At 47.0% G+C, this 26,655-nt stretch overlaps 1 protein-coding gene across 3 annotated transcripts; it reads right to left on the reverse strand.

Moving 5' to 3' along the window:
* Positions 1-1,124: 1,124 nt before the first annotated feature.
* LOC309393143 (uncharacterized protein) lies at positions 1,125-25,667 on the reverse strand. 3 transcript variants are annotated; one of them, XM_081955036.1, is made up of 12 exons: positions 25,504-25,662; positions 19,417-19,502; positions 17,026-17,088; positions 14,032-14,164; positions 13,548-13,629; positions 10,379-10,457; positions 8,479-8,606; positions 7,403-7,465; positions 6,309-6,428; positions 4,392-4,486; positions 3,345-3,442; positions 1,125-2,810 (listed from the first exon to the last, which is right to left on the reverse strand). In XM_081955036.1, the coding sequence occupies exons 2-12, from the start codon at positions 19,463-19,465 to the stop codon at positions 2,653-2,655; spliced, it is 1,068 nt and encodes a 355-aa protein (XP_081811162.1). In that variant the 5' UTR covers positions 19,466-19,502; positions 25,504-25,662; the 3' UTR covers positions 1,125-2,652. The 3 variants fall into 3 exon arrangements, with proteins under 3 accessions (XP_081811162.1, XP_081811161.1, XP_081811163.1); XM_081955035.1 differs by having other exon boundaries at positions 4,392-4,489; positions 25,504-25,656; XM_081955037.1 differs by having other exon boundaries at positions 2,673-2,810; positions 4,351-4,489; positions 25,504-25,667.
* Positions 25,668-26,655: the final 988 nt, after the last annotated feature.

Genomic DNA, 26,655 nt, shown 5'->3' on the forward strand with positions numbered 1-26,655 from the left:
CATGGGCAGTTGACCATGGGCAGTTGACCTTAGTGAGTTGGCCATGATAACATGGCCATGGTGAGTTGGCCATAGCAAGTTGGCCATGGTGAGGTGACTACCATGAACTACCGGTTCACCCCAACCGGTCCAAATCAGCTGCAGCCCACCTCTGTTTAGGGCCGTTTTTCATCCTTACGGCCGTTGTAGTATCCCTGCATTCATGTGCCTGAAATTCAGAGGCTTGGCTTTACTAAAGACATTCAATGAAATTCAATAAGTCGAGGTTCATTTAGCGACCATTGAAACTGATTATGTCATTTAAAAAAAGGGGGGGACTCAGAGCCGTTTTTCTGCACTTATGACCGTTACGGCATTCCCACGGTTTACGGGATTCAAATTCCGATGCTTTGGAAACGGACTCATCGTTATGACGGTCGCAGCGTTCCGGGGTGTGTGCGTTTTGTCACACGATCCCCCCCTTTTTTTTGCGACCGTCGGAGGAGCGCAATCCACGGGGGGAAGCGGGATTCACTTAACGACCGTGTGTGGCTGGCTTTGAGCAATTCGCTCAGACACGGCGGCAAGAAAGTTCGTAGGACAGGATGGAACGCGCTTAACAACGGCCTCACTTTTGGGCTCGGTTGTAGTTTTAAGCTGTGGACGAGTTGTATATAAATTATAAATATAAATTTGGATTAATTCTAAGCGCAGCACAGGGTGGTTATTTTGCTGGGCGACAGAAAGAACAGGTGCTTCCCCGCTCTGAAGGAAGAAAAACAGCCAAAAAACCCACATCTGACAACCCAAAAGGGCGTGGAACTCTGGGGTGTTTTGATAGCTGTCGGTTCAAAAAGTAAACAGAAAGTCACTATATCTGCTTGTAATATATTCGAAGAACCCCTTCCCCCCCCACCTCCTCCTCCGTCTGCTGGGAAGCCCCCCCTCCCCCCACTTGCAAAACTCCGTCAATCCACGTTTTTTCTCGAAAACTTTCAGACTGCTTGGAAGCGAGTGGCAACGGTGAGATCCAGTTCTAAGAAGAAGGGGGCTCGAAATACGACAGCGCTGGGAAATGCCGCCCCTGGGAAAAGTCATTTCTGAAGCTGTACGCGAAACAGAACTCTCTACTGACATTCAAAAACGACCCATAAGTAAGGGTTTTATTCAAAATATGTAGAGAAAGAGCGAGAGAGAGAGAGCTAAAGAGAGCGAGAGAAAAGAGATAAAGCGAGAGAGGGAGAAAGAAAGAAAGAGAGATGGAGAGAAAAAGAGAGAGATGGAAGCAGAGAGAAAGAAGAGAGAAAAAGATGGAGAGATGGAGAAAGATAGAAAGAGAGAAAGAAAGAGAAAGAGAGAAAGAGATGGAGAGAAAGAGAGAGATGGAGACAGAGGGAACGAAAGATGGAGAGAGAAAGAGAGAGAAAGAGATAGAGAGATGGAGAAAGATAAAGAGAGAGGGGGAGAGAGAGAGAGATGGAAAGAGAGAGAACGAAAGATGGAGAGAGAAAGAGATAGAGAGATGGAGAAAGATAAAGAGAGGGGGGGGGAGAGAGAGAGAGATGGAGAAAGAGAGGAAGAAAGAGATGGAGAGATGGAGAAAGAAAAAGAGATGGAGAGATGGAGAAAGAGAGATAAATGTTTTATGTTTTGTTTGCTTTATTGGATTTATATTAAAGAGAGAGAGAGAGAGAGAGAGAGAGGGAGAGAGAGAAGGGAGGTACATAAATTAAAAGTTGCCAACAGTCATCAGCCAGATAAAGGCTATTTGCACGAGCATCGAGTCGCACAAGAGTATAGGCAGTCCCCGGCTTATGACTACAATCGAACCTGACATTTCTGTCGCTAAGCAGAACAAGTGAGTTTTCCCTGATTTTACGTCCTTCCTTGCCACCGTGGTTAAGTGAATCCCTGCAGGTGTGAAGTCAGTAACCTGATTGTTAAGTGAATCTGGCTTCCTCATGGACCTTGGTCACAAAAAGAGATCACCTAACCTCGGGACATTGCAACCGTCATAAGTACATGCCAGTTGCCAAGCCTCTGAATTTTGATCACATGAGCACGGGGATGCTAGAAAGTTCACAACTGTGAAAAATGGTGTGAAGTCCCTTTTTTTTTCGGCACCACAACTGTGAATGGCCCCTCATCGAACGGCTGTCAAATCAAGGACCTCCTGCTCGAGCAGGGGGGCTGGACTAGAAGACCTCTGAGGTCCCCTTCTGACTACCTGGGTAGCCTCTCTGCAGTTTAATTTGTGCGATCCGTGCAGCCTGGCCACAACTGTGCGTATGTGTGTCTCTGGATAGTGCAAGGAATTCCTGGGCACGTAGTGGAAATCTTTGAAATGTAAAAGCAATTAATTATTATTATTTTTTAAAAAGGGGGAATATTTGGGCCACCGACAGACTAAACTTCCCTCTCTAAAAAATTCCATTTTGGGAATTGGGTTTTTGTTTTTTTTGTTTTTACTGAAGCTTTTTGTGTTCCTTTTTGGGGATCGACAGGCTGCCTTTCGCGCAGAATTAAGTGGGGAGGGGGAGTTCAGGTCGAAATAAGAGGAAGCAGCTTTTAAAACATCCTGTTGACCGCTTGAGATAGAAATTCAGCCAAGACATGAGTGAAACTTTGGAGGGCAAAAAGCGTCAGAACCGACAGGGACCTTCGGCAGGAGGCTCACTGCTGCCGGCAGCCATCTTTTTTGTTGCTGGATTTTGGGCAGCCCACCTTGTCTGGCTGTCGTTTAGTCGGGGAGACAAAGACGGGGGCTGCCACCCCCTGCGGGTAGTCGAAGGAGCTGCTGTCCGTCTGGGCCAGGGGTCCTGGGCTGGGGGCTACAAGGAGGAAAGGAAAGGAAAGAAAGGAGAGCAGAGAAGAGGAAAGGAAAGGAAGAGAAAGGAAGGAAGGAAGGGGAAAGGAAAGGAAAGGAAGGAAGAGAAAGTAAAGGAAGGAAGGAAGGAAGGAAGGAAGGAAGGGAGGAAGGGAGAAAGGGAGGGAGGGAGGGAGGGAGGGAAGAGAAGGAACAGAAAGGAAATGTTAGCACTGCACAAGTATCTCTTCTTCCCCTAAACACTCTCTTCTCTCCTCAAAAATCATTTTTCTTAACGTTATTTTCCAGGCTGTGTTAGACATAATATTGGTTTGTGTATGGATCTCCTCTGTTACAGGTTCTCCTGCTTGAGCAGGGGGTTGGGCTACAAGACCTCCAAGGTCCCTTTCAACTCTGTTATTCTATTCTATAGTCTATGTTTTGTTCTATTCTATTCTATATTCTATGTTCTATGTTCTATTTCTACTTCTATATTCTATTCTATTTAGAAATCTAAGTTCCTCTAATATAAATAGGAATACAATTGCTCTGTTATTACCTTTTGAAGCCAGATCCATCACATCAGAAGATGTTCCCATTTTAGTGGCTTGAAAAGTTGGATCCAGAACTTCAGCGATATTTTGGCAAAACTGTGGCCTAAGTAAAAAACAACAACAACAACAGGAGTATAAGACACTTTTAAAAACCTCTCCAGTTGTTGCTTTAGAATAGAATAGAATAGAACAGAATAGAATAACTAATAGAAATAAAATAGAAAATAAAATAGCATAGAACAGAGCAGAACAGAATAGAATATAGAATAGAAAATAGAATACAATAGAATTAGAATAGAAATAGAATACAATAGAAACAAATAGAATAGAATAGAATAGCATAGGATAGGATAGAAATAAATAGAATAGAATAGAAACAAATAGAATAGTACAGAATAGAATAGGATGGGATAGAAATAAATAGACTAGTATAGAATAGAATAGAAATAAATAGAACAGAATAGAAATAAATAGAATAGTATAAAATAGAAATAAATAGAACAGTATAGAATAGAAATAAATAGAATGGAATAGAAATAAATATAATAGGATAGTATAGAATAGAAATAAATAGACTAGTATAGAATAGAAATAAATATAATAGAATAGTATGAAATAGAAATAAATAGAATAGTATAGAATAGAAATAAATAGAATAGAATAGAAATAAATAGAATAGGATAGTATAGAATAGAAATAAATAGAATACGATAGAATAGAATAGTGTAGAATAGAATAGAAATAAATAGAATAGAACAGAATAGCATTTAGACTTATATACCGCTTCACAGTGCTTTTACAGCCCTCTCTAAATGGTTTACAGAGTCAGCCTCTTCCCCCCAACAATCTGGGTCCTCATTTTACTGATCTCGGAAGAACGGAAGGCTGAGTCAACTTTGAGCCGGTCAGGATCGAACTGCTGGCTGTGGGCAAAGTCAGCCTGCCATGCTGCATCCCAACCACCGCCCCTGCCATTGAAAGTATTTTGGCCTTCAACATGAATTCCCTAACTCTGGGATGAAAGCAGTCCATCCACCGGACGTAGCACTGACTTCTTCTCCACGGGGGTCATTTTCATCGTCCCGTTGGTGTCCTCCTGGGTCTGGATTCTCAGCAGGGATGGACTTCGGCCACTCGGCCAGGAGTCCTTCTGGAAAGAAGGCAAGAGAGAGGAGGCCAAGTTGGTTTGGAAAGGAGGTTCTTGGTTGGGGTTTTTTGGGGGGTGGGTTTTGTGTTTCTCTTAAGTTTTTACTCATTTTTTATTTTATTTATTTATTTCGTCGAGCATGAATGAAATAACAGATATACCGTATTTTTCGGAGTATAAGACGCTCCGAAGTATATGACTTTTGGGGTGGAAAACAAGGGGAAAAAATCTGCCTCTGCCTCCCAGCAATTTGCCTCCTTGCAACACACAGCAAACAGTACAGAAGATATACGCCATTTGTGGTGTTACACTTCAGACAATTCTTGCACAGATGCAGTTAAAAGTGAGATGGCTTTCTGGAAGTATACGTTATTCTCTGCTATTTCCAAGGAGATACAATAGCGCCGGGCCTGTTCAGATCGAGCATTTATTTTTAAAAAGCTTCTTCGTTTTGTTAAGCTGTCCAGAACAATAATAAAGAAGTCTTTAAAAAATAAGTCCAATAATTTGAAATAGTTCTATAGGCATTTATAGTTATCGACTTACCTCCTTGCAGCAAACAGCAAACAGGTTGATTAGCACAAGGAAGAAAAAAAAACTGCCTCTGCCTCCCAGCAATTTGCCTCTGGAGCCAACAGCAAGTTTCGCTTTCACTTTCAGTTTGTGCCTCCCGATCATCAGCTGTTTCAAGCTGCAGGGATTGCTCTAGCCTATTGCAGCCCCATTTTCCCCGTTTGCTGCAAGGAGGTGGGGGGCCGACGGGTCTCCATTCGGTGTATAAGACGCACCCAAATTCTCACCCTCTTTGAGGTGTTTTAAGTCTTCTCGTGAAATGTCTCTGGACTCATTCGATTGTATTAATATCTGATAGGCCGTTTTGTGTTCTCCCCAATTCTAGGCGTTGCCAAGGTTGAGGAAAATTGGTTGCTTCATTTCCTACTAAAGGAATATTCTAGATTGGGCGTGAAGGCACCCCCAAGGACGACGCCCAACGTCTCCACCAGGGAGCGCCCTTCACACAGACACACCTGTTCCGACTGGCTGGCCTGGCATAATTCTTAACGTCTACCTCCTGGCATATATATTTCCTACTGGTTTTTTAGGGGACTTAATTTTATAGGACACTAGGGTTTTAAATTTTGTATATTTTAAATTGTTTATTTAGCAATTACAGTTCTGTCTATTTTATCCTCCTCTTATTTATGTATTTATCCATCTAATAATTTTTAATTGTTATTATGTATGATGTTTTTGATATGGACTGTACACCGCCCCGAGTCCCTTTTGGGAGAGGGGGCGGTCTAGAAGTGCTAATTAAATTCACACATCAGCCTTGCATTATTTGGAAACCAGTAGTAACCGAAGGAAGATTTGGGCAGTCTAGAGAAAAGAAGGTCTAAGGGCGGGGGGTGGGGGACATGACAGCAGTCTTCCAATATTTGAGGGGCTGCCCCAAAGAAGAGGAAGGGGGTCCCTTTACTCTTCAAAGCACCAGAAGGCAGGACAAGAAACAATGGATGGAAACTAACCAAGGAGAGAAGCAACCTGGAATCAAGGAGAAACTTCCTTACAGCGAGGACAATTAACCAGTGGAACAGCTTGCTACTAGAAGGGGTGGGTAGCTCCGTCACTGGAGGTTTTTAAGAAACGACTGGACAGCCATTTGTCCAAAATGCTGTAGGGTTTCCTGCCTGAGCAGGGGGGGGGGTGGTTGGACTAGAAGACCTCCAAGGTCCCTTCCAACTCTGTTCTTCTGTCCTGTCATCTATTGACAATAGATGGAGAACACGTCCCCAGATGACGTTGTGATGTGGCTTCTTACCTCTGGGTTGCAGTGGATCTGTCCTTCAGGCCGCCCAGGGGGCTCGGCCTGCTGCCTTTCCTGGCGTGGGGACCCCCACTGGGTCTGGAGTTCCTTGTCCTGCAGGTAGCGTGCAATTTCCTAGGGGGATGGGTGGGAAGGGAGAAAGGATTTATCAGAGACCTCTGTTTTCAAGCTCCTGGTCCCGACAAAAACCCCTTTTATTCATTGACGGTGAATTCTGATCCTTCACCTCCAGCAAAGTCTTTCCAGGGAGGATTTACGGTCACAGAACTTCTCTGGCTTGGAGAGCTGCCAGGCCGATCTCTGCAAAGTCTCCAAACCAATGAAGCGAACTAATGGCCTCCTGCAAACTCCACTCCCCTGTCGCTCCTCTTTTATTCCCTCTGGGAGGGGCCATTCATCGTTCACCTGTGGCCTTCCTCCCAAGTCGACCCCTCTTCTTTAGCTGTTTGTCTGGCCTCTCTGCACATGCGCACACTGGGAACAGGCTCCAGCTGTTCTTCTGCCTCACTGATGTCTGACTCTGAAGGCAGCTGATAACTGTCAGACGGCCCTGGCCCCATCTCTGCCTCCGACACAGAGCCCTCATCAGAGCCTTCCCCAGACTCCAGGACTGGCCCATCTTCCTCCCCAACCTCCTCACTGTCCGAATCTACTACCAGTTTTGCTGGCTGCTGGCATGCCACAACAACCTCCCTGGAAAAAGTGCCCTGGGCCCGAGAGGCAAAATTATTATTATTATTATTTATTTTTATTTCCCCATTGTCAAAAGCTGACTGGGAAAGTCACAAATGGTACCATGTGACTCACCACGACTTGAGGAGGGCAGGGAATACGGTGACCATCATTAAATCCAATGAGGGTTTTTTTTGGTTTCTTCCCCCCTCCCCCCACCACTGTAACTTCAAACTGTTGCTAAACGGACGTCCGTAAGTCAAGGACGACCTCTAAGTTGAGGTTACAAGGAGGGGATTCCAATTGGATGTAGCGCAAACAGCAGAGCTGTAGGAGAAGGGGAAACTCAAGAAAGATGACAGGCGTGGCGGGAAGAGTTCAGACAGAGGCTTCGTACCGTGTTGCCGGCCACTCACCTCATCCTGGGCTACCTGAGCTGCCCGGTAATCATCATCTTGCTCCCGGTTCCTCCTGGCTCTCTGCAGAAGGAAGGAAGTGTTGGGTCAGGGGTCCAGAGAGATATCCCCCTTCCCAGCAGCTTAACGTTGGTACAGCACAAATGAATGGGTCTATAACAACTCCCCATGGCCAACTCCCCATGGCCAACCATGGCCAACTCCTCATGGCCAACCATGGCCAACTCCCCATGGCCAACCATGGCCAACTCCCCATGGCCAACCATGGCCAACTCCTCATGGCCAACCATGGCCAACTCCCCATGGCCAACCATGGCCAACTCCCCATGGCCAACCATGGCCAACTCCTCATGGCCAACCATGGCCAACTCCTCATGGCCAACCAAGTCCCCATGGCCAACTATGGCCAACTCCCCATGGTCAACCATGGCCAACTCCCCATGGCTAACTATGGCCAGCTCCCCATGGCCAACCAACTCCCCATGGCCAACTATGGCCAACTATGGCCAACTCCCCATGGCCAACCATGGCCAACTCCCCATAGCCAATCATGGCCAACTCCTCATGGCCAACCATGGCCAACTCCCCATGGCCAACATGGCCAAATCCCCATGGCCAAATCCCCATGGTCAACTCTCCAGGGTCAATTCACCACAGCACAAGAGTTACACTAATAGCAAAGAAATAGTGGAATAGAATCTTTCCAGGCAGGACGCCGAAGAAGGGACAAAATGAAAGGGGAGTGACAAAAACGATAATTTTTTTTAAAAAAATGATTTCAAATAATCCAACTAAATTGTTGTGTCCTCCTGCTACGAATTGCCTGTGGCGAGTTGGCTGGGGCAAGTTATCCCATTCTGCAAAGGAACATGGTGGCCTGCCAAGAAGCAGAACAGGGTCACCTCAAGATCGAGGTGGGGCCCACGGCCCACCCCTTTCCCTCCCTCTCCCCTTTTTCTGCTCTCGTTGGCAGGGGACGATCCTAGTTTTAAGACGATGGTTTCCGTTGGCATTTCTAAGAGGCAGCACGGCACTCCCTGCTTGCCCTGGCATTCGCTTCTCAATCGGTAGAGTACCATGCGGGTTTCTTCCTCTTCTTCCTCCTCCTGCAGCTTCCGGGCCAGCTCCTCGTCTTCCTGGAACTGCTGTTGAATCTGGAGCTCCAGCCTGGCCATCTCCCAATGCAGGGCTTCAGGGATGCCATCTGAAGACACAAAGGAAAAGACGGACGGGGAAAATTCGAACAGAAGTGGGAGGGACTTCAGAGATCATCTATGCCAACCCCCTGCTCAAGCGGGGGACCCGAGCTACTACAGACAAGTAGCTGTCCAGTCTCTTCTTGAAAACCTCCAGGGATGGAACCACTCAGAACTTAGAATATAGAATAAGAGAGTTGGAAGGGATCTCGGAGGTCTTCTAGTCCACCCCCACTCTGCCAAAGCAGGAGATCGTGTATCTTTTTTCAGATGAGCAGCTGTCTAGTCTCTTCTTTAAAAAATCTCCAGTGAGTTTCTCTCCTGAGTTTCCATCCATTGCTTCTTCCCTTCCCTTCTGGTGCTTTGGGAAATAAGTTCACCCCCCTCTTCTTTGGGGAAGCCCCCTAAATAGTGGAAGACTGCTATCACAATTTTTGGGGGGCAGAAAATGGCAAACTATTGGGCTGTTTTTAAGAACCAAGACTGGGGAGTTGTGTAAAAGTGCAGAGAAGAGCAACTAAGATGATTAAAGGCATGGAGACAAAAACATAGGAAGTACGAATTGGGGATGTCTAGTTTAATGAAAAGAAGGACGGTGTGTGTGTGTGTGTGTGTGTGTGTGTGTGTGTGTGTGTGTGTGATAAGCAGTTTTCCAATATCGGAGGGGCTGCCCCAAAGAGGAGGGGGTCATCTTATTTTCCAAAGCACCGGAAGGCAAGAGGAGAAACAATCGATGGAAACTCATCCAGGAGAGAAGCAACCTGGGATTAAGGAGAAACTTCCTGACAGGGAGGAACAATTAACCAGTGGAACAGCTGGCCACAAGAAATTGTGGATGCTCCATCACTGGAGATTTTTTGAACTTGAACATTGGGCACAAACTTGAACATTGGGCACTATCTAATAAAATGAAATTCAATGGTGAAAAGAGTAAGGTTCTACATTTAGGCAACAAAAACGGAATGCACAGGTACAGTATAGGTGGTACCTTGCTCAGTAGTAGTAACTGTGAAAGGGATCTTGGAGTCCTAGTGGACAACCATTTAAATAGGAGCCAGCCGTGTGCAGCAGCTGCCAAAAAAGCCAACACAGTTCTAGACTGCATCAACAGAGGGAGAGAATCAAGATCACGTGAAGTGTTGATGCCGCTTTACAAGGCCTTGGTGAGGCCACACTTGGAATATTTGCATTCAGTTCTGGTCACCACGATGTAGAAAAGACGTGGAGACTCTAGAAAGAGTGCAGAGAAGAGCAAGAAAGAGGATTAGGGGACTGGAGGCTAAAACCTATGAAGAACGGTTGCAGGAACTGGGTATGTTTAGCTTAAGAGAAAGAAGGACTAGGGGAGACATGATAGCAGTGTTCCAGTATCTCAGGGGTTGCCACAAAGAAGAGGGAGTCAAACTATTTTCCAAGGCACCTGAGGGTAGAACAAGAAGCAATGGGTGGAAACTAATCAAGGAAAGAAGCAACTTAGAACTGAGGAGAAATTTCCTGACAGTCAGAACAATTAATCAGTGGAACAGAATTTGCCTCCAGAAGTTGTGAATGCCCCAACACTGGAAGTCTTTAAGAAGATGTTGGATAGCCATCTGTCTGAAATGGTATAGGGTTTCCTGCCTAGGCAGGGGGTTGGGCTAGAAGACCTCCAAGGTCCCTTCCAGCTCTACTATTGTATTGTATTATTGTATTGAAGAAGAGACTGGACAGGCTGCTCGTCTGAAAAAGGATACACCATCTCCTGCTTTCCCCATCCCTAGGGACCCAGCTCGTCCCTTACCTCTTGTCCCACGCAAGGTCCTTTGCTTCGGCTGACCGATCTCGTCCTTTTCCAGGTGATGGAACCGCTTGACTCTCTCCTGGGTGGGAGAAACAAAAGAAAACAAAAAAAAATCTCCTTCATGAGAACTAGAGCCTTGCTTGCTCGGATTTCTCTTCCTTTGCCGGGCGAAACCCCAGGGAGATGGCTCCTTCGAGTGTCTGCCCTCAACATGCAAACCACAAACCAAAGAAAAGCCAACATCAAACCATGATGGGGTCAGGCAGGGGTGACTTAAGAAGGGGCTACTGCCCAAACGTCCTTGATTGATCAGCTGCATTTCCTGTTCCAAGAAGTGAGACAGCAGGAACCAAATTTGGTAATGAATTAAAATAAAAAACTCTGTATAATGCTCCCTCTAACAATCATACTTTCTCACGGTTTATGGAGATTCCCAGTTGTCCCAAAAAGTGCTTTTTTCAAGAGGCAACTGAACATCTGAGAAGCTCATAGGTAAAAGTTCCCCTCGCACATGCGTGCTAGTCGTTCCCGACTCTAGGGGGCGCTGCTCATCTCCGTTTCAGAGCCGAAGAGCCAGCGCTGTCCGAAGACGTCTCCGTGGTCATGTGGCCGGCATAACTCAACTCCCGAAGGCGCACGGAACACTGTTCCCTTCCCACCAAAGGTGGTTCCTATTTTTCTACTTGCATTTTTTACCTGCTTTCTTATGGCTAGGTTGGCAGAAGCTGGGATAAGTCACAGGAGCTCACTCCGTGACGCGGTAGGGCTAGGAATTCGAACCGTCAAACTGCCGACCTTTCTGATCGACACGCTTCAGCGTCTTAGCCCCTGAGCCACCTTACAAAGCGGTTACTAAACCCTTCACGTGGTTTTGATTGTTGATACAACTGAGGACCGTATACCTTTTTGTGTGTTTATTTGAAAGAATGAAATAGAATTATTTAGATGTAAAACAGAATGGTTAAATGGCCCCGTAGCCAGTTCTCCCGTGCCGAGTTGGCCGTGGTGAGTTATTGGGCGGAGAGAGGCCCGTGGGAGAGAAGGATGAATGCCACCAATTGTTCACTGGTGTATCCTCTGTGCAAAAGGCTCACGTCTTTGCGCCAGAAGCGTTCCCCCAACTGCACGCCTTTGCCAAACGGGTTCCCCACCCTTGTTACGACTGACCAAATCTTGGGCGAAGAAAAAGAGCAAAAGTGAAGTCATGTTACTCTCGCGTTTCGCTCCTCAATGTCTCGGAACCGGGTTCAATACGCCTGATCGGCAACTCGAAGTATTTGGATCGGACCCAAAATCACCCGCGGGGAGAAAGGGCAACGGCCGACTCTCGCAAGCTACAAGGGTGGGGGAATTTCCCGATGTTGAGAACCAGGAAACAGTGGAACAGCTTGCTACCAGGAGTTGTGAGATGCTCCAACACTGGAGGGGTTTTTGAAGTAGAGATTGGGCAGACAGATTTGTCTGAAATGGTATAAGGTCTTCGTCTCGAGCAGGGGGTTGGACTAGAAGACCTCCAAGGGCCCTTCCAGCCCTGTGATTCTACGATTCTGAGATAGATAAATAAGATACTGGATGGATGGATGGATGGATGGACAGACGGAAGGACTCCAGAATGACAAAGGGTCTTCTGCTTGAGCAGGGGGCTGGACTAGAAGACCTCCAAGGTCCCTTCCAACTCTAATCTGATTGACTGATTGAAATGGCCTATGGTCTCCTGCTTGAGCAGGGGGTTGGACTAGAAGACCCCCAAGGTCCCTTCCAGCTCTAATCTGATTGATTTGAATGGTCCAGGGTCTCCCACTTGGGCATGGGGTTGGACTAGAAAACCTCCAAGGTCCCTTCCAACCATGTAATTCTATGATTTTGAGATAAATAAACAAGATACATGCTGGATGGATGGAAGGATGAATGGATGGATGGATGGATGGATGGATGGAAGGAAGGACGGACTCCAGAATGACATAGGGTCTTCTGCTTGAGAAGGGGGTTGGACTAGAAGACCTCCAAGGTCCCTTCCAACCATATAATTCTGATTCTGAGATAAATAAATATGATACAGGATAGATGGATGGATGGATGGATGGATGGATGGATGGATGGATGGAAGGAAGGAAGGAAGGTGTCAGCGTTCCAAATATCATGCAGAATTAAATCATTGTCCAAGGCAAAGTAGTCCTTAAAACTCCAATTTAATAAGACAGGCATGTTGGCATTAAGCTGGTGAAATTTCAACTCTAAGGTACATCCGGTGAATTCCCCAAGTTAAAAGTTCATCATCTATCCCCACACCCCATAATTCATCACATGGTCCAATCTTCATCTTCCACTCTGGCATGTACACCCCTCTTCTTCCGGCCAGGTGTCGAGGTGCGGAGACAAAAGACGACCTTGAGCTTCTAAGAAATCCATAACAATACATTCCACAATCCTACTCCTTTCTATTCCTCCCTCCCAACTACTATACCAATGAAACAGCATAATATGTATGTTTTAATTATGTGGCAGGCCAAAGATCCTAAAAGGAACAGAATTACAGGCCTGACAGAAGGAAGGAAGGAAGGAAGGAAGGGCTCCAGAGTGATATCGGGTCTCCTGTTGAGCAGGGGGCTGGACTAGAAGACCTCCAAGGTCCCTTCCAATGTTACGATTCTATGTTCTGTGTTTCTATGATTCTAAGATTTGGTTAGTCATAACATAGATGATTGCAGGATCTGACCTCCCCAGTAAGAAGCAATGAGTGGAAACTAATCAAGGAAAGAAGCAACCTGGAATTAAGGAGAAACTTTGTAACACGGAGGATAATCAACCAGTGGAACAGCTTGCCACCTGAAGTGGTGGCTGCTCCATCACTGGAGGTTTTTAAGAAGAGATTGGACACTCACCTGTCTGAATTATCAAGGAAAATCAGTAGGGGTGGTATGACAGCAGGGTTCCAATATTTAAGGGATTTGTCACAGAGAAGCAGCGACACTCAGTTAACAAATGTTTTTGCTTAGTGACAGAAATGTCAGGCTCCATTGTGGGTGTAAGTCAAGGACCTTACCCCAGAAAATCTTATTGGCTACCTCCAGAAACACAAAAGGTTCCATCATTGCAACTTTGGCACAAGCTGGTGTTTGCAAAGAGAGTCAAAGCCACAGCAATTTGTACTAGAAAGATCATTTCCTACCTTATCTTTTGCCTTCTTCCGATCATCCTTTCCTGCTTTCATCTGAAGATCTTCCTGGGCATTTTTAGGATCTCCCTCTGGGCTACATGTTGACAGAGGAAGAGGCAGTTAGAAGAAGCAATTCTGGCTTTCTTGAATATCAGACAGAATCACAGAAGGGACCCTGGAGGTCTTCTAGTCCAACTCCCTGCTCAAGCAAGAGACCCTAGACAATTTCCATCCATCCATCCATCCATCCATCCATCCATCCATCCATCCATCCATCCATCCATCCATCCATTAGAATAAAGCTGTAAGGGACCTTGGAGGTCTTCTACTCCAACTCCCTGCTCAAGCAGGAGGACCTAGACCATTTAATGCAAATGGCTATCCATCCATCCATCCATCCAACCATCCCACCCGCAATTTCCACTACTGGTTCGGGTGAACTGGCTGAAGACCACCTCTGTCCTGAACCCAAGAGAAGGGAGAAGAAGAAGCCTACCTTTCTTTCGGTGGTGGCCTGCTATCCTGAAGCTTCTGAGCTTCCACCTCCTGGTTTTGAAGCCTCTTGGCCATTCGGAGGTCATTCTGGACCAGCTGGTTCTTCTGAATGTTGGAAGCGTAGTGCAGTTCGACTGAGAGAGAGAGACAGGAAAGAAGAAAGACTCAGGAGGAGCAGTGGGGAAAAAAGACGTCGCCCTCCTTGGTCTTTGGGTTGGCTTTTCTGGAGAGGACATTCCTGCTGTTCTCTGTTGTGGCCCACCAGCGGCCAGCAGAGCTGGTGGCAGATTCGGACAATGAGGAAGTTGGGGAGGAAGATGGGCCAGTCCTGGAGTCTGAGGAAGGCTTGGATGAAGACTCTGTGTCGGAGGTAGAGAAGGGGCCAAGGCTGTCCCACAGTTATCAGCTGCCTTCGGACTTGGAGATCAGTGGGGCAGAAGAACAGCTGGGGCCTGTTCCCGATGTACGCAGAGTGGCCAGACAAAGGGAACAGCTAAGGAACAAGGGTCGACTTGGGAGTAAAGCCACAGGTGGATGGTAAATGGCCCCACCCATAGGGATTAGGTGAGGATTTTGTGAGGCATTAGGTGAGGATTTTGTGAGGCATTAGGTGAGGATTTTGTGAGGCATTAGGTGAGGGTTTTGGGATGGGTCGTGATGGGTCAGGTGTATGTCACATTAGGTGAGGATCATGTGAGGGATTATGTGAGGATTTGTGAGGGATTAGGAGAGGATCATGCGAGGGATTAGGGGAGGGTCTTGTGAGGGAGTAGGGGAGGGTCTTGTGAGGGAGTAAGGGAGGGTCTTGTGAGGGATTAGGGGAGGATTTTGTGAGGCATTAGGGGAGGATTTTGTGAGGGATTAGGTGAGGGTTTTGTGAGGCATTAGGTGAGGGTTTTGGGATGGGTTGTGATGGGTCAGGTGTATGTCACATTAGGTGAGGATCATATGAGGGATTAGGTGAGGATTTGTGAGGGATTAGGAGAGGATCATGTGAGGGATTAGGTGAGGATTTGTGAGGGATTAGGTGAGGGTCTTGTGAGGGATTAGGGGAGGGTTTTGTGAGGGATTAGGGGAGGATTTTGTGAGGGATTAGGGGAGGGTCTTGTGATGGATCGTGATGGGTCAGGTGTGCATCACCTTAGGTGAGGGTTTTGTGATGGATTAGGTGAGAATCTTGTGAAGGTTTAGGTGAGGGTTTTGTGAGGGATTAGGTTGGGATCTTGTGATGGGCTGTGATGGGTCAGGTGTGGGTCACACCAGGGGTGGCGTTTTAGGATGGGTCAGATGTGGGACATGCCAGGTGAGTGTCTGGAGATGGGTATTGTGATGAGCTGGTCATGTTAGGGGAGAGTAATTTCAGGTGAGGGTTTGGGGATGGCTCCTGCGATGGTTCAGGTGAGGGCCACATCAGGTGAGGAACTTCGGAGGGGCCTTGGGATGGCTCAGGTGTCGGCCATAAGTGAGAACCTTGGCAGGGGTCAGGTGTGGGTGTGTCAAGTGAGGGTCTTCTAAGGGGTCTTGTGGTGGGGAGGTCACATCAAGTGAGTGAGTGTCATTGGGAGGGGAAGCGCTGGTTGCGGGGTGAGAGTTACATGGCTTGGTTGAGGGCCGCGGCCGTCGCTACTTGGATATGCGGCGGGTTCAAATTCTGAGGAGCCCGTAGGCCGTTTCGTAGACCAAAGAGGACCACTTCTCTCTGCTGGCTAGAAAGGGGTGGTGAGAGGGGTGAGTCAGAAAAGCCCCCTGCCTATCTGTGGGGCAGCCATTCGTGCCCCTTGGAAAGAGCAAGTGCCCTCTCTTTCCCCCTCCGTTCCTGGCTCAGTCGAGACACCTTGAAGCTTAGACAAGTCCTTTCCTTGCCCTGAACTCTCAAGCCATTAATCCCCGGCCAGACAGTCGGGGGAGGGGGGGAAGGAGGAGGGGGAGGGGGAGAAAGAGACTCAGAACTTGGGTGCTGTCATCCAAAGGGCCTTTGACGTCACAGAATGATTCACGAGCGCAAAAGGACGACCGGTGGGCCGCGGAAAGGACAGTCCTTGCCACCCGCTGCCAAGAGAGATGGAGCAACCTTGAGAGCGGGCCCTTAAAATGCCATCTCATCTGGCAAGGCCCGGACTCTTGTAAAGCTGTCTGCACGCCGAATTCCCCAAAGTGATAAGACTCCATCTCGTTAATTGAAAAGGGGGACGGTGCCAAACACACAAACAGACCCTCCATGCTCCTTCATGTTGTCGAGATGGCGCACGGGGAGGGAGGGGGGGCATCTTGGAGGGAGGGGGATGCTAAATGCTGGAAGGACACACACACACACAAACACACACACTCACAACAGAAAGGGGGCAAACTTGCCAAGTTGGCACAGGGCAACTCGCTCCCCCATTCGATTTTATTATTTAACGTCATTAAAACATTGTTTTCATTTCTGTCGTTCGCGTTTCCTTTTTGCTCCCTTCTTCAGTATCCTTCCAGAAGTTGGGAATGCGCCAACACTGGAAGTTTTTAAAGAAGGGACTGGACCACCATTCGGTCTGAAAGGGTGTAGGGTTTCCTGCCGAGCAGGGGGTTGGACTAGAAGACCTCCGAGGTCCCTTCCAACTCTGCTATTCTATTCCTATTCTATTCCTATTCTATTCCTATTCTATTCCTATTCTATTCCTATTCTATTCCTATTCTATTCTATTCCTATTCTATTCCTATTCTATTCCTATTCTATTCCTATTCTATTCCTATTCTATTTTCTTTTCTTCTCTTCACCATCTACTGTATGTGAAATGGTTTAGGGTTTCCTGCCTGAGCAGTGGGTTGGACTAGAAGACCTCCAAGGTCCCTTCCAACTCTGTCGTTCGATTCTATCCTTTCTTTTAATGATTCTATTCCACAATTTCTTCGATATTCGTGCAATTCTTGCCCTGAAGATAGTTGCCCCATGGCAAGTTGGCCACAGTGAGTTGTCACTCACTCCCCCCACCCACCCACCAATTCCCATCCTTACTCTCTTGTTCTTGTAGACAATAGGCCAAGGCACCATCTTCCAGGACAGCGAAATCTCTGCAAACTGCAGGAGGAAGAACAGGAAAAAATTGGAATTTTAGAGCCTCGACCAATTCCCCACCCCAAAGAATGTGCCTGAAGGAGGCGCATCAAAGTGCTGAGCTTGGAAAGGCAATTCCAGACATGTTCAGGATTTCCCAACAGGAACTTAAATTAGAGAGCTTGGTTCGAATGGGTAAAACGCTCGTATTTATAATTATATATCTATATATATTTAGCAATTTATTCCCATTTTTAATGGGATTTCTAGCCGGAAGAGACGGTAGGTCTCTGAATGTCATAGGCCAGTGATGGCGAATGTTTTCAGCACCGAGTGCCCAAATTGGAACGCTTGCGCATACATGGGCATGCATGCCAAAAAACTGAAGACCAGCTGGCTGGCATGTGTATGCCTGTTTTTTGGGGGAGTTTTGAGCTGTTTTGTGCCGTTTTTCAGGCCGTTTTCAGGCCATTTTTTCCAGGCTGTTTTGGCCCAGAAAACAGCCTGAAAATGGCCAAAAAAGACCCCAAAACAGCCTGAAAATGACCCAGAAAAGGCCTGAAAACAGCTTGAAAAATGGTCCAAAACAGCCTGAAAAATGCCCAGAAAATGCCCCCCAAAACAGCCCCCAAAACAGCCTGTTTTGGGCCATTTTTGGCTGGTTTTGGGGGCATTTTTCAGGCTGTTTTGGGCCAAACAATGGCGTGAAGATGTCCCAAAAATGGCTTGAAAATGGCCTGAAAATGACCCAGAAATGACCTGAAAACAGCTTGGAAAACGGTTCAAAAACCACCTGAAAAATACCCCCCAAAATGCCCGGGAAAATGGCCGGGAAAACAGCCCAAAAAACATTTTTGGCTGGTCTTTGGGCCATTTTTCAGGCTGTTTTGGGCCAAAAAATGGCATGAAAATGCCACCAAAATGGCCTCAAAATGCCCAAAAAATGGCCTGAAAACAGCTTTGAAAATGGTCCAAAAACAACCTGAAAATTGCACCAAAAATGCGCCTGTTTTTTGGCCAATTTTGGCCGTTTTTCGTGCCATTTTCAGGCTGTTTTCTGGTGCTCTGGCACCCATGAAGACCAGCTGGAAACTAGAAGAGCAGTTGGCAACAAACAGCACCCATGCCCACAGCGAGGGCTTTGCGTGCCACCTCTGGCAGCCGTGCAATAGGTTTGCCATCACGGCCATAGTCGATGAGTAAGAAATACCGGTAAGTCCTCGAATTACGACCCACAATTGAGCCCAGCATTTGCGTCCCTGAGTTGAAACGTTTATTCGGTGAGCTTCCTCTCATTTTACGGCCTTCCTTGGCACAGTTGTTCAGCGAATCAACACGGTTCTTAAGCCGGTCACTGGGTCATTCAGCAAATCCAGCTTCCCTCTTGACCAGGGGTGTCCAAACTTGGGAACTTTAAGACTTGTGGACTTCAACTTGTGGGGAATTCTGGGAGTTGAAGTCCACAAGTCTTAAAGTTCCCAAGTTTGGACACCCCTGCTCTTGACTTTGTTTGTAAGAAGGTCGCGAAAAGGGGGATTACGGGACCCTTCAACTGTCGTAAATATGAGTCAAGTTGCCACGCGGTCGTAAGTGTGGGGGAAAAGGTCCTAAGCCACCTTCCTCGGGGCCGCTGCAACTTTGAAGAGTCACTAAATGAACTCAAGAACTACCTGTAGTAAATCTGAGGCTTCCTTCTGCCAACAAAAATAACGTGACGTCATCATTCTTGCACTTTTTCCAACATCTCAACATCTTTTTATTTGGTAACAAGGGGACCAAAACTGGATGCAGTCATATTCCAGGTGTGGCCTTACTAAGGCTTTACAAAGCGGTACTAACTCTTCACCTGGTTTTCATTCTATGCCTCTGTTTATGCAACCGAGGATCGTATTAGCTTTTTTGGCTGCTGCCGCACACGGCTGGCTCAGGTTTAAATGATCATCCGCTAGGACTCCAAAGCCCATCTCACAGCAACTTAGAACTAAGGAGAAATTAATTGTGAGAACAATTAATCAGTGGAACAGCTTGCCTCCAGAAGTTGTGAATGCCCCAACACTGGAAATATTTAAGAAGATGTTGGATAGCCATTTGTCTGAAACGGTATAGGGTTTCCTGCCTAGGCAGGGGGCTGGACTAGAAGACCTCCAAGGTCCCGTCCAACTCTGCTATTGTAATAGTTATGGTTTTTGAGCCGGGTTTCCCCTAATCTGGACTTGTATCTTGGATTCTTCTTTTCCTGCCCAGGTGTAACAACCTTGCTTTTACAAATGGATAGTTGCAAGCTCTTCGTATAATTTAAAGGAAAAAAATTGGGAGGAAGTTTCTGAATATTTCATTCCTCTCATCACATACCTTCCTGGACGGGGGGCAAGCAGGAACTGTCAATCTGGACTTCGGTCATTGTGTTCTTTACATGAGGGTCAAGATCCAAAGACTATCTGGAAGAACAAGACAGCAAATTGCTAAGGACCTGGCGTGATGTCCAAGACAAAGAATGTTTGAAAAAAATTTTTTTTTTAAAGATATTCCTTCTATGGAACGTTCAGAATCCAAACAGAGTATAGATTATAGAAGATAAATAAAAGAAGAGAATAGGAATGCAGAACAAAATACAAATTAAAGGAGAGAAGGGAAGATTAGTGAAGAGATTAATAGAGAAGAGGAATGCAGAATAAAATACAGAATAAGGAGTAGAGGGGAGGGGAGGAGAAGAGAAGAGAAAAGAAGAGTTGAAGAGAAGAGAGGAGAAAAAAGAGAAGAGAACAGATTAACAGAGAAGAGGAATGCAGAATAAAATACAGAATAAGGAGAAGAGGGGAGGGGAGGAGAAGAGAATAGAATAGAAAAAAGAGGAGAAGAGAACAGATTAACAGAGAAGAGGAATGCAGAATAAGGAGAAGAGGAGGGGGAGAAGAGAAGAGGAAAAGAAAACAAAACAAGAGAACAGATTAACAGAGAAAAGGAATGCAGAACGAAATACAGAATAAGGAGAAGAGGGGAGGGGAGGAGAAGAGAAGAGAATGGAAAAGAAGAGGAGAAGAGAAGAGAGGAGAAAAAAGAGGAGAAGAGAACAGATTAACGGAGAAGAGGAATGCAGAATAAATACAGAATAAGGAGAAGAGGGGAGGGGAGGAGAAGAGAAGAGAATGGAAAAGAAGAGGAGAAGAGAAGAGAAGAGAGGAGAAAAAAGAGGAGAAGAGAACAGATTAACGGAGAAAAGGAATGCAGAATAAATACAGAATAAGGAGAAGAGGGGAGGGGGGAGAAGAGAAGACGGAATGGAACAAAATTCTTTATGGGTCAAATGTAATTGGACACACTTAAGGAATTTGTCTTCGGTGCAGAAGCTCTCATTGTACTCAAAAGGTATAAATAGTGGTTTCTGGTTTCGAATTTCTCCCAATTAAAAAAACATCCTTCAAAAGGAATGTCCGAAACAAGAGGAAATGCAAGTAGTTCTCGACTTACGACCACAATTGAGCCCCGAATTTATGTCATTAATCGAGACATTGGTTAAGTGAGTCCCCCCCCCCCCTCTTGTCACTGCGTGTTAAGTGAATCTCTGCAGTGGTTAGTAATTCGGTTGCGAAGTGAATGTAGCTGCAAATTAAGGAGAAACTTCCTAACAGTGAGGACAATCAACCAGTGGGACAGCTTGCCACCACAAATTCATCACTGGAGGTTTTTAAGCAGAGGCTGGGCAGCCACCTGTCTGAAATAGTCTAAGGTCTCCTGCTTGAGCAGGGGGTTGGACTAGAAGACCTCCAAGGACCCTTCCAGCTCTATTCTGATTGATTGAAATGGTCTAGGGTCTCCTGCTCGATCAGGGGGTTGGACTAGAAGACCACCAAGGTCCCTTCCACCTCTATTCTGATTGATTGATGGATTGATTGATTGAAATGGTCTAGGGTCTCCTGCTCGATCAGGGGGTTGGACTAGAAGACCACCAAGGTCCCTTCCAGCTCTATTCTGATAGATTGATTGATTGGAATGGCCTAGAGGTCTCCTGCTTGAGTAGAGGGTTGAACTAGAAGACCTCCAAGGTCCCTTCCACCTCTATTCTGATTGATTGATTGATTGGAATGGTCTAAGATCTCCTGCTTGAGCAGAGGGTTGGACTAGAAGACCTCCAAGGTCCCTTCCAGCTCTATTCTGATTGAAATGGTCTAGGGTCTCCTGCTCGATCAGGGGGTTGGACTAGAAGACCACCAAGGTCCCTTCCACCTCTATTCTGATTGATTGATGGATTGATGGATTGAAATGGTCTAGGGTCTCCTGCTTGAGCAGGGGGTTGGACTAGAAGACCACCAAGGTCCCTTCCAGCTCTATTCTGATTGATTGATGGATGGATTGAAATGGTCTAGGGCAGTGATGGCGAACCTTTGGCACGCGTGCCACAGGTGGCATGCAGAGCCATTTGTCAGGGCACGCGAGGCGCCAGCTGAGATTACCCTTTTTTAAAGCCATTTTTCGCCCTCCCCAGGCTCCAGAGGCTTTATAGGAGCCTGTGGAGGGCGAAAAGAGCCTCCCCCGCCCACCCCAGAGGCCCTCCGGAGACTTCATGAGCTTACCTGAAGCCTCCGGAGCGCAAAAAACCATCCCTACGGGCAAACCGGAAGTTCAGGAACGGACTTCCGGTTTGCTCGGAGGTTCGTTTTGACTGCTCCGGAGGCTTCAGGGAAGCCTCCTGAAGGTCCCTGAAACCTCCAGAGGGCTTCCGGGGGGGCGGGGGAGGCTGTTTTCCTATAAAGCCTCAGGAGCCTGGGGAGGGCGAAAAACCATGCAAAAAACTGGGGGGGGGGGGTTGCACCTGTAGTATGCGCATGCGCACTGGGGTGGGGTTCGCGCATTGCATTATGGGTGCGGCACGCCCGCACACGACCCCCCTGCACTCCCCCCACTTATGGCACGCGAGCCAAAAAAGGTTCGCCATCACTGGTCTAGGGTCTCCTGCTTGAGCAGGGGGTTGGACTAGAAGACCACCAAGGTCCCTTCCAGCTCTATTCTGATGGATTGATTGATGGATTGAAATGGTCTAGGGTCTCCTGCTTGAGCAGGGGGTTGGACTAGAAGACCACCAAGGTCCCTTCCAGCTCTATTCTGATGGATTGATTGATGGATTGAAATGGTCTAGGGTCTCCTGCTTGAGCAGGGGGTTGGACTAGAAGACCACCAAGGTCCCTTCCAGCTCTATTCTGATGGATTGATGGATTGAAATAGCCTAAGGTCTCCTGCTCGAGCAGAGGACTGGACTAGAAGACCTCCAAGGTCCCTTCCCGCTCTATTCTGATTCATGGACTTTAGGTCGCGAAAGGGGGTTAACATGACTTTGGGACATAGCAACGGTCATAAGTATGAACCAGTTGCCAAGCATCTTAATTTCGATCATGTGATCCATGAGGACAGGGGTTGGTAAATGTCACCTCTAAATAGGTTTGCACCTGCGTAGAACATTTAAAAAATGCCAAAAAAACTCATGCTGCGGTGACTGGGGAAACAGTTCAGGCGCGTGGCCAGCTTGGGTCACTGCCGGTTCTGTGACCCAGACCGGCATTCCGCTACCGGTTCGCCCAAACTAGTGCGAATCGGTAGCAACCCACCTCTGCGTGGGGATGCTACCACTGTGGACAAGGGTCCCAAGTCGTTTTTTCCAGGGCCGTCGTAACATTGAACGGTCACTAAATGAAAGTCGAGGACTAGCGGTATTAAAGGCGGGGCTACATTTGAAAAACGTCACATAAAAGATGGAGGTTATTTCCAAGCTGCTATTAAAATATGAACGGAGAACCTTATCAATGATTGAGAACGATACTAAAACTGTATAAGGAGATATTGAAAAATGGAAGAATGAAGGATGGAACTTTGATTTAACGACAGGAAGTATGAACAACGAAAGTGGTGGAAAACACGTCTTTTCAATATTATAGCGATATGGAAAAGGGAGAAAAAAAGTTAAAATAGGGATAGAAATTGTATAAAGAATGTAGAAAATAAAAATCTGATTGGAAAAAAAAAACATACGAATGGGAAACCAAGTATAAATTGTGTGAGATTAAAAAAAACATTGAAGTTCAATATTGAGGCAAGCGCTAGGCAACAGACGAACAATCGATGGGAGAGAAATATTAAATTTACTCCGAATATCATACCGAGAGGAAACTGATAGAAAGCAATTTATCGTTTGGCGAATACGTAAAAATGTTTTTCCAAAAATCGTTGGAAAACTGCAATCATCTATTTGAGGAAAACGTTATAACGGCCAACGTTTCTCTGTAGATGATGATTTGCTACAACATTTATCCCACTTAACAACCGTGCAACCAGCTTCGCTTCGGCAAGGATTCACCTAACAACCGCAGCAAGGGGGATGAACTCGCTCAGCAAAGGTCTCGCTTAGCGACCTAAACTCGGGCGCGCAATGGCAGTCGTAACACGAGGACCGCCTGTATTAAAGGAACTCAAAATCTTGTTGCTTCAAACCAAGCAAAGCTTTTTTTCTTCCCAACCCTTTCTATTAAATGGAAATCGTCAGTGTTTTACACAAAATATATTAGGGAGAACAATTTGAACGAAGGAAGGGACCAGAGGAACGCCGTCAAATTTTCCCGGAAGGATGAATGGGATGCAAATTTTGGGATATAATGAAGTGTTGTACCTTATGATTCTTGACGAATGTATCTTGTCTTTTTATGTACACTGAGAGCATAGGCAGCAAAGACAAATTCCTTGTGTGTCCAATCACACTTGGCCAATAAAGATTTCTATTCTATTCTATTCTATTCTATTCTATTCTATTCTATTCTATTCTATTCTATTATTATTCTGTTCTATTCCATTCTATTCTATCCAGCTTCTACTCTTAAAATGACACTATAGGGCACTACACACCAGAACAACTAAACACAAGGACAGTCCCCCCCCCCCCCCCCGAATGCCATCCTTCTGCTAAACAACTAATTCCCACAACGCGGTCATATTACCTACTAAGACTGTATAACTATTATAATTCTCTTCCTTCCTAGTACCTATCTCTTCCCACGTATGACTGTAACCATGTTGCTTGTGTCTTTCAATTTTATATTGTTTTATTTGTTTTCTAGTGTAATTTGATTGTTTATTAGTAGCCTATGACTACCACTAAGTGTTGTATCTTATGTCTCTTGATGAATATATTTTATTTTTCGTTATGTACGCTGAGAGCATCTGCACCAAAGACAAATCCCTTGTGTGTCCAATCGCACTTGGCCAATAAATAATTCTATTCTATTCTATTATTATTCTATTCCATATTCAATTCAATTCTATATACCATTCTATATTCTATTCCTATTCCATTCCATTCCATTCCATTGTATATTCCATTGTATATTCCATTCCATTCTATTCTATTTTCTGTGAACTGAGATAAGGAGCTATTTCTTGCTCTGTGTGTGTGTGTGTGTGTGTGCGCAAGGTGGGGGCTTTGACTGCCTTACTCCCCCCCCCCCCAAAAAGCACAGAAAGGTTCAAGGCCTGGAAACTAAAACATATGGAAAAACAGTTGCAGGAATTGGGTACGGCCAATCTAGAGAAAAGAAGGAGTAGGAGGAGGGGGGGGGGGACACATAATAGCAGAATCCCAGTATTTGAGAAGCTCAATTTATTTCCCAAGGCACCAGAAAACAAGAAAAAAGCAAGAACATTGATGGATTGGTTTGGAAAAGTCCTTCATGCAGACTAGATTCCCTACGCAACCTCACCCAAGTGGGTGCCTTTTGTGAGAGGCAGAAAGACGAGGGAAGCCCCCCACCCCCACAGGGACTGAGCCACACATTCAGATGGGTGTGTGTGTGTGCGTGTCAGCCACACAGATCAAAGGGGTTGCCGCCTTCCTCCTCTCTCCCCACCTTCTCTCCTCCTCCTCTTCCTCCTGTTCTCTCTTTCAAGCTTTGAAGATTTCCTTGGGGGTTTTTTTTTGCCTCCTGTCTTCCACAATTTCTCCACCGGCAAAGGAAGGGGGGAAGGGGGGAAGATGGGGGGGGGGGGGTGTTACACCCCGCCCCCTGAGAGCAAGGGAGGGGAGACCCTGTTCATCCTAACAGGGAAGGATGGGAGAAAGCCCTACCCCCACCTCTGCCAGAAGACGGAAAGCTGCACTGGTATTGGGGGGAGGGGGATTATCAGTATTCCTCTGGCCAAATAGGTGCGGGGGTGGGGGTGGGGGCTGCTTGAGGGTCTCAGGGGGGTCCATGCCAGCTGATTTGGGGGTTCCCCTCCCCAAACGAAAGAGATCTCTTGGGCATCCTTCCCTCTCTGCAGGCCTAGGAAAAGGGGGTCGCGCAGACCCCCTGGCAACCTTACCTGGGAAGGCTTCTTGCCCGGCGCGGGGTCGCTCTCTCCCGCCGCAGCAGAGGGGCTTCCTTAAGCCCACCCGCCCGTCCAGCGCCCTTTCCAACCTACCTTAAGCGAGCGCCAGCTCCGTGCGCCCCCCGGGAGCTGTCCAAAAGCCGGGCCGGAGAAGATGCTCCAGTTACGGGGAGACGGCGGGCCAGGTGGAAAGGCCGGGGAGGGGAAGGGGGGGCGCAAGGAAAGAGGGGAGGGAGCAGCCCCGCCAGGCTCCTCCTCCTCTTCCTGCGCCGCAGGGCTCCTCCCTCTTTGCGCGCTTCTTGCGCGCGGCCCGGCCCGGCAGGTGCGCCCTGGTACCTTTCCTGCGCGCTGGAGAGGCTGGGCAAGGCTCAGAGAGGGTCTCCCGCTGGGTATTAGAGGGGGTGGTCGGGAACCCTCTATCCTGACCCTGGGGAAGCCCCCCCCTTCCCGTGCGCCCGTTGCTCCCACCAAGGAAACCCCCGAGGTCATTCGCACGTTCCTTAGCCAAGCGTTTTTGGGAAGGGCTGCGGTGCCGCCAGCTTCAGGAGGTTCGCGCCTGGCTGGCTGGGGACCTGCGGCAGGCAGAAGCCAACCAGGGTTATGCAGCTAGTCCTCGACTTGCAACCACTCGTTTAGTGACCGTTGGAAGTTAGAACAGCCCTGGGAAAAAGGGACAGGAACGTTTGGGCTTAGGATGATTTTTCACACCAATGACTGTTTACATTCGGATGCTTGGCCACCAACATGCGTTTACGACGGTCCCCTGGGGTCACGCGATCCGCTTTTGCGACCTTCCGACAAGTCACGCCCATGGGGAAGCTGGATTTGCTTAACAACCTCGTGACAAAGTGAACAGCCGACTCGCTTAACGACTGTGGCGAGCATTAAAAAAAACACCTCACTTCGCAATTTTTTTTCCCTTCGCGGCATAAATGCCAGGCTCAATTGTGGTCGTAAGCCGAGGACTAGCTGGTATTCAAAAGTGGTTTTTAATTTTATAAAGGCAACTGGACTGGATTCTTTTCCCTCCCAGGGAATACAAGACGTTTCGCTTCCTATCCTGAAAATACAGCAGTATAGAACTTCGGCAGGTAGTCCTCCAATTACAACAACTTGTTTAGTGACCAGAGTTAACAACGGCGGCAGAAAAAATAATAATAATAATAATAATAATAATAAATATTTATTTCTTAGCCGCACCCTCTCCCGAAGGACTCGGGGTGGTGTACAATGAAACATATGAAA

The sequence above is a fragment of the Natrix helvetica genome (assembly GCF_964273705.1).
Source record: "Natrix helvetica genome assembly, chromosome: 5".
Classification (NCBI taxonomy): Eukaryota; Metazoa; Chordata; class Lepidosauria; order Squamata; family Natricidae; genus Natrix; species Natrix helvetica.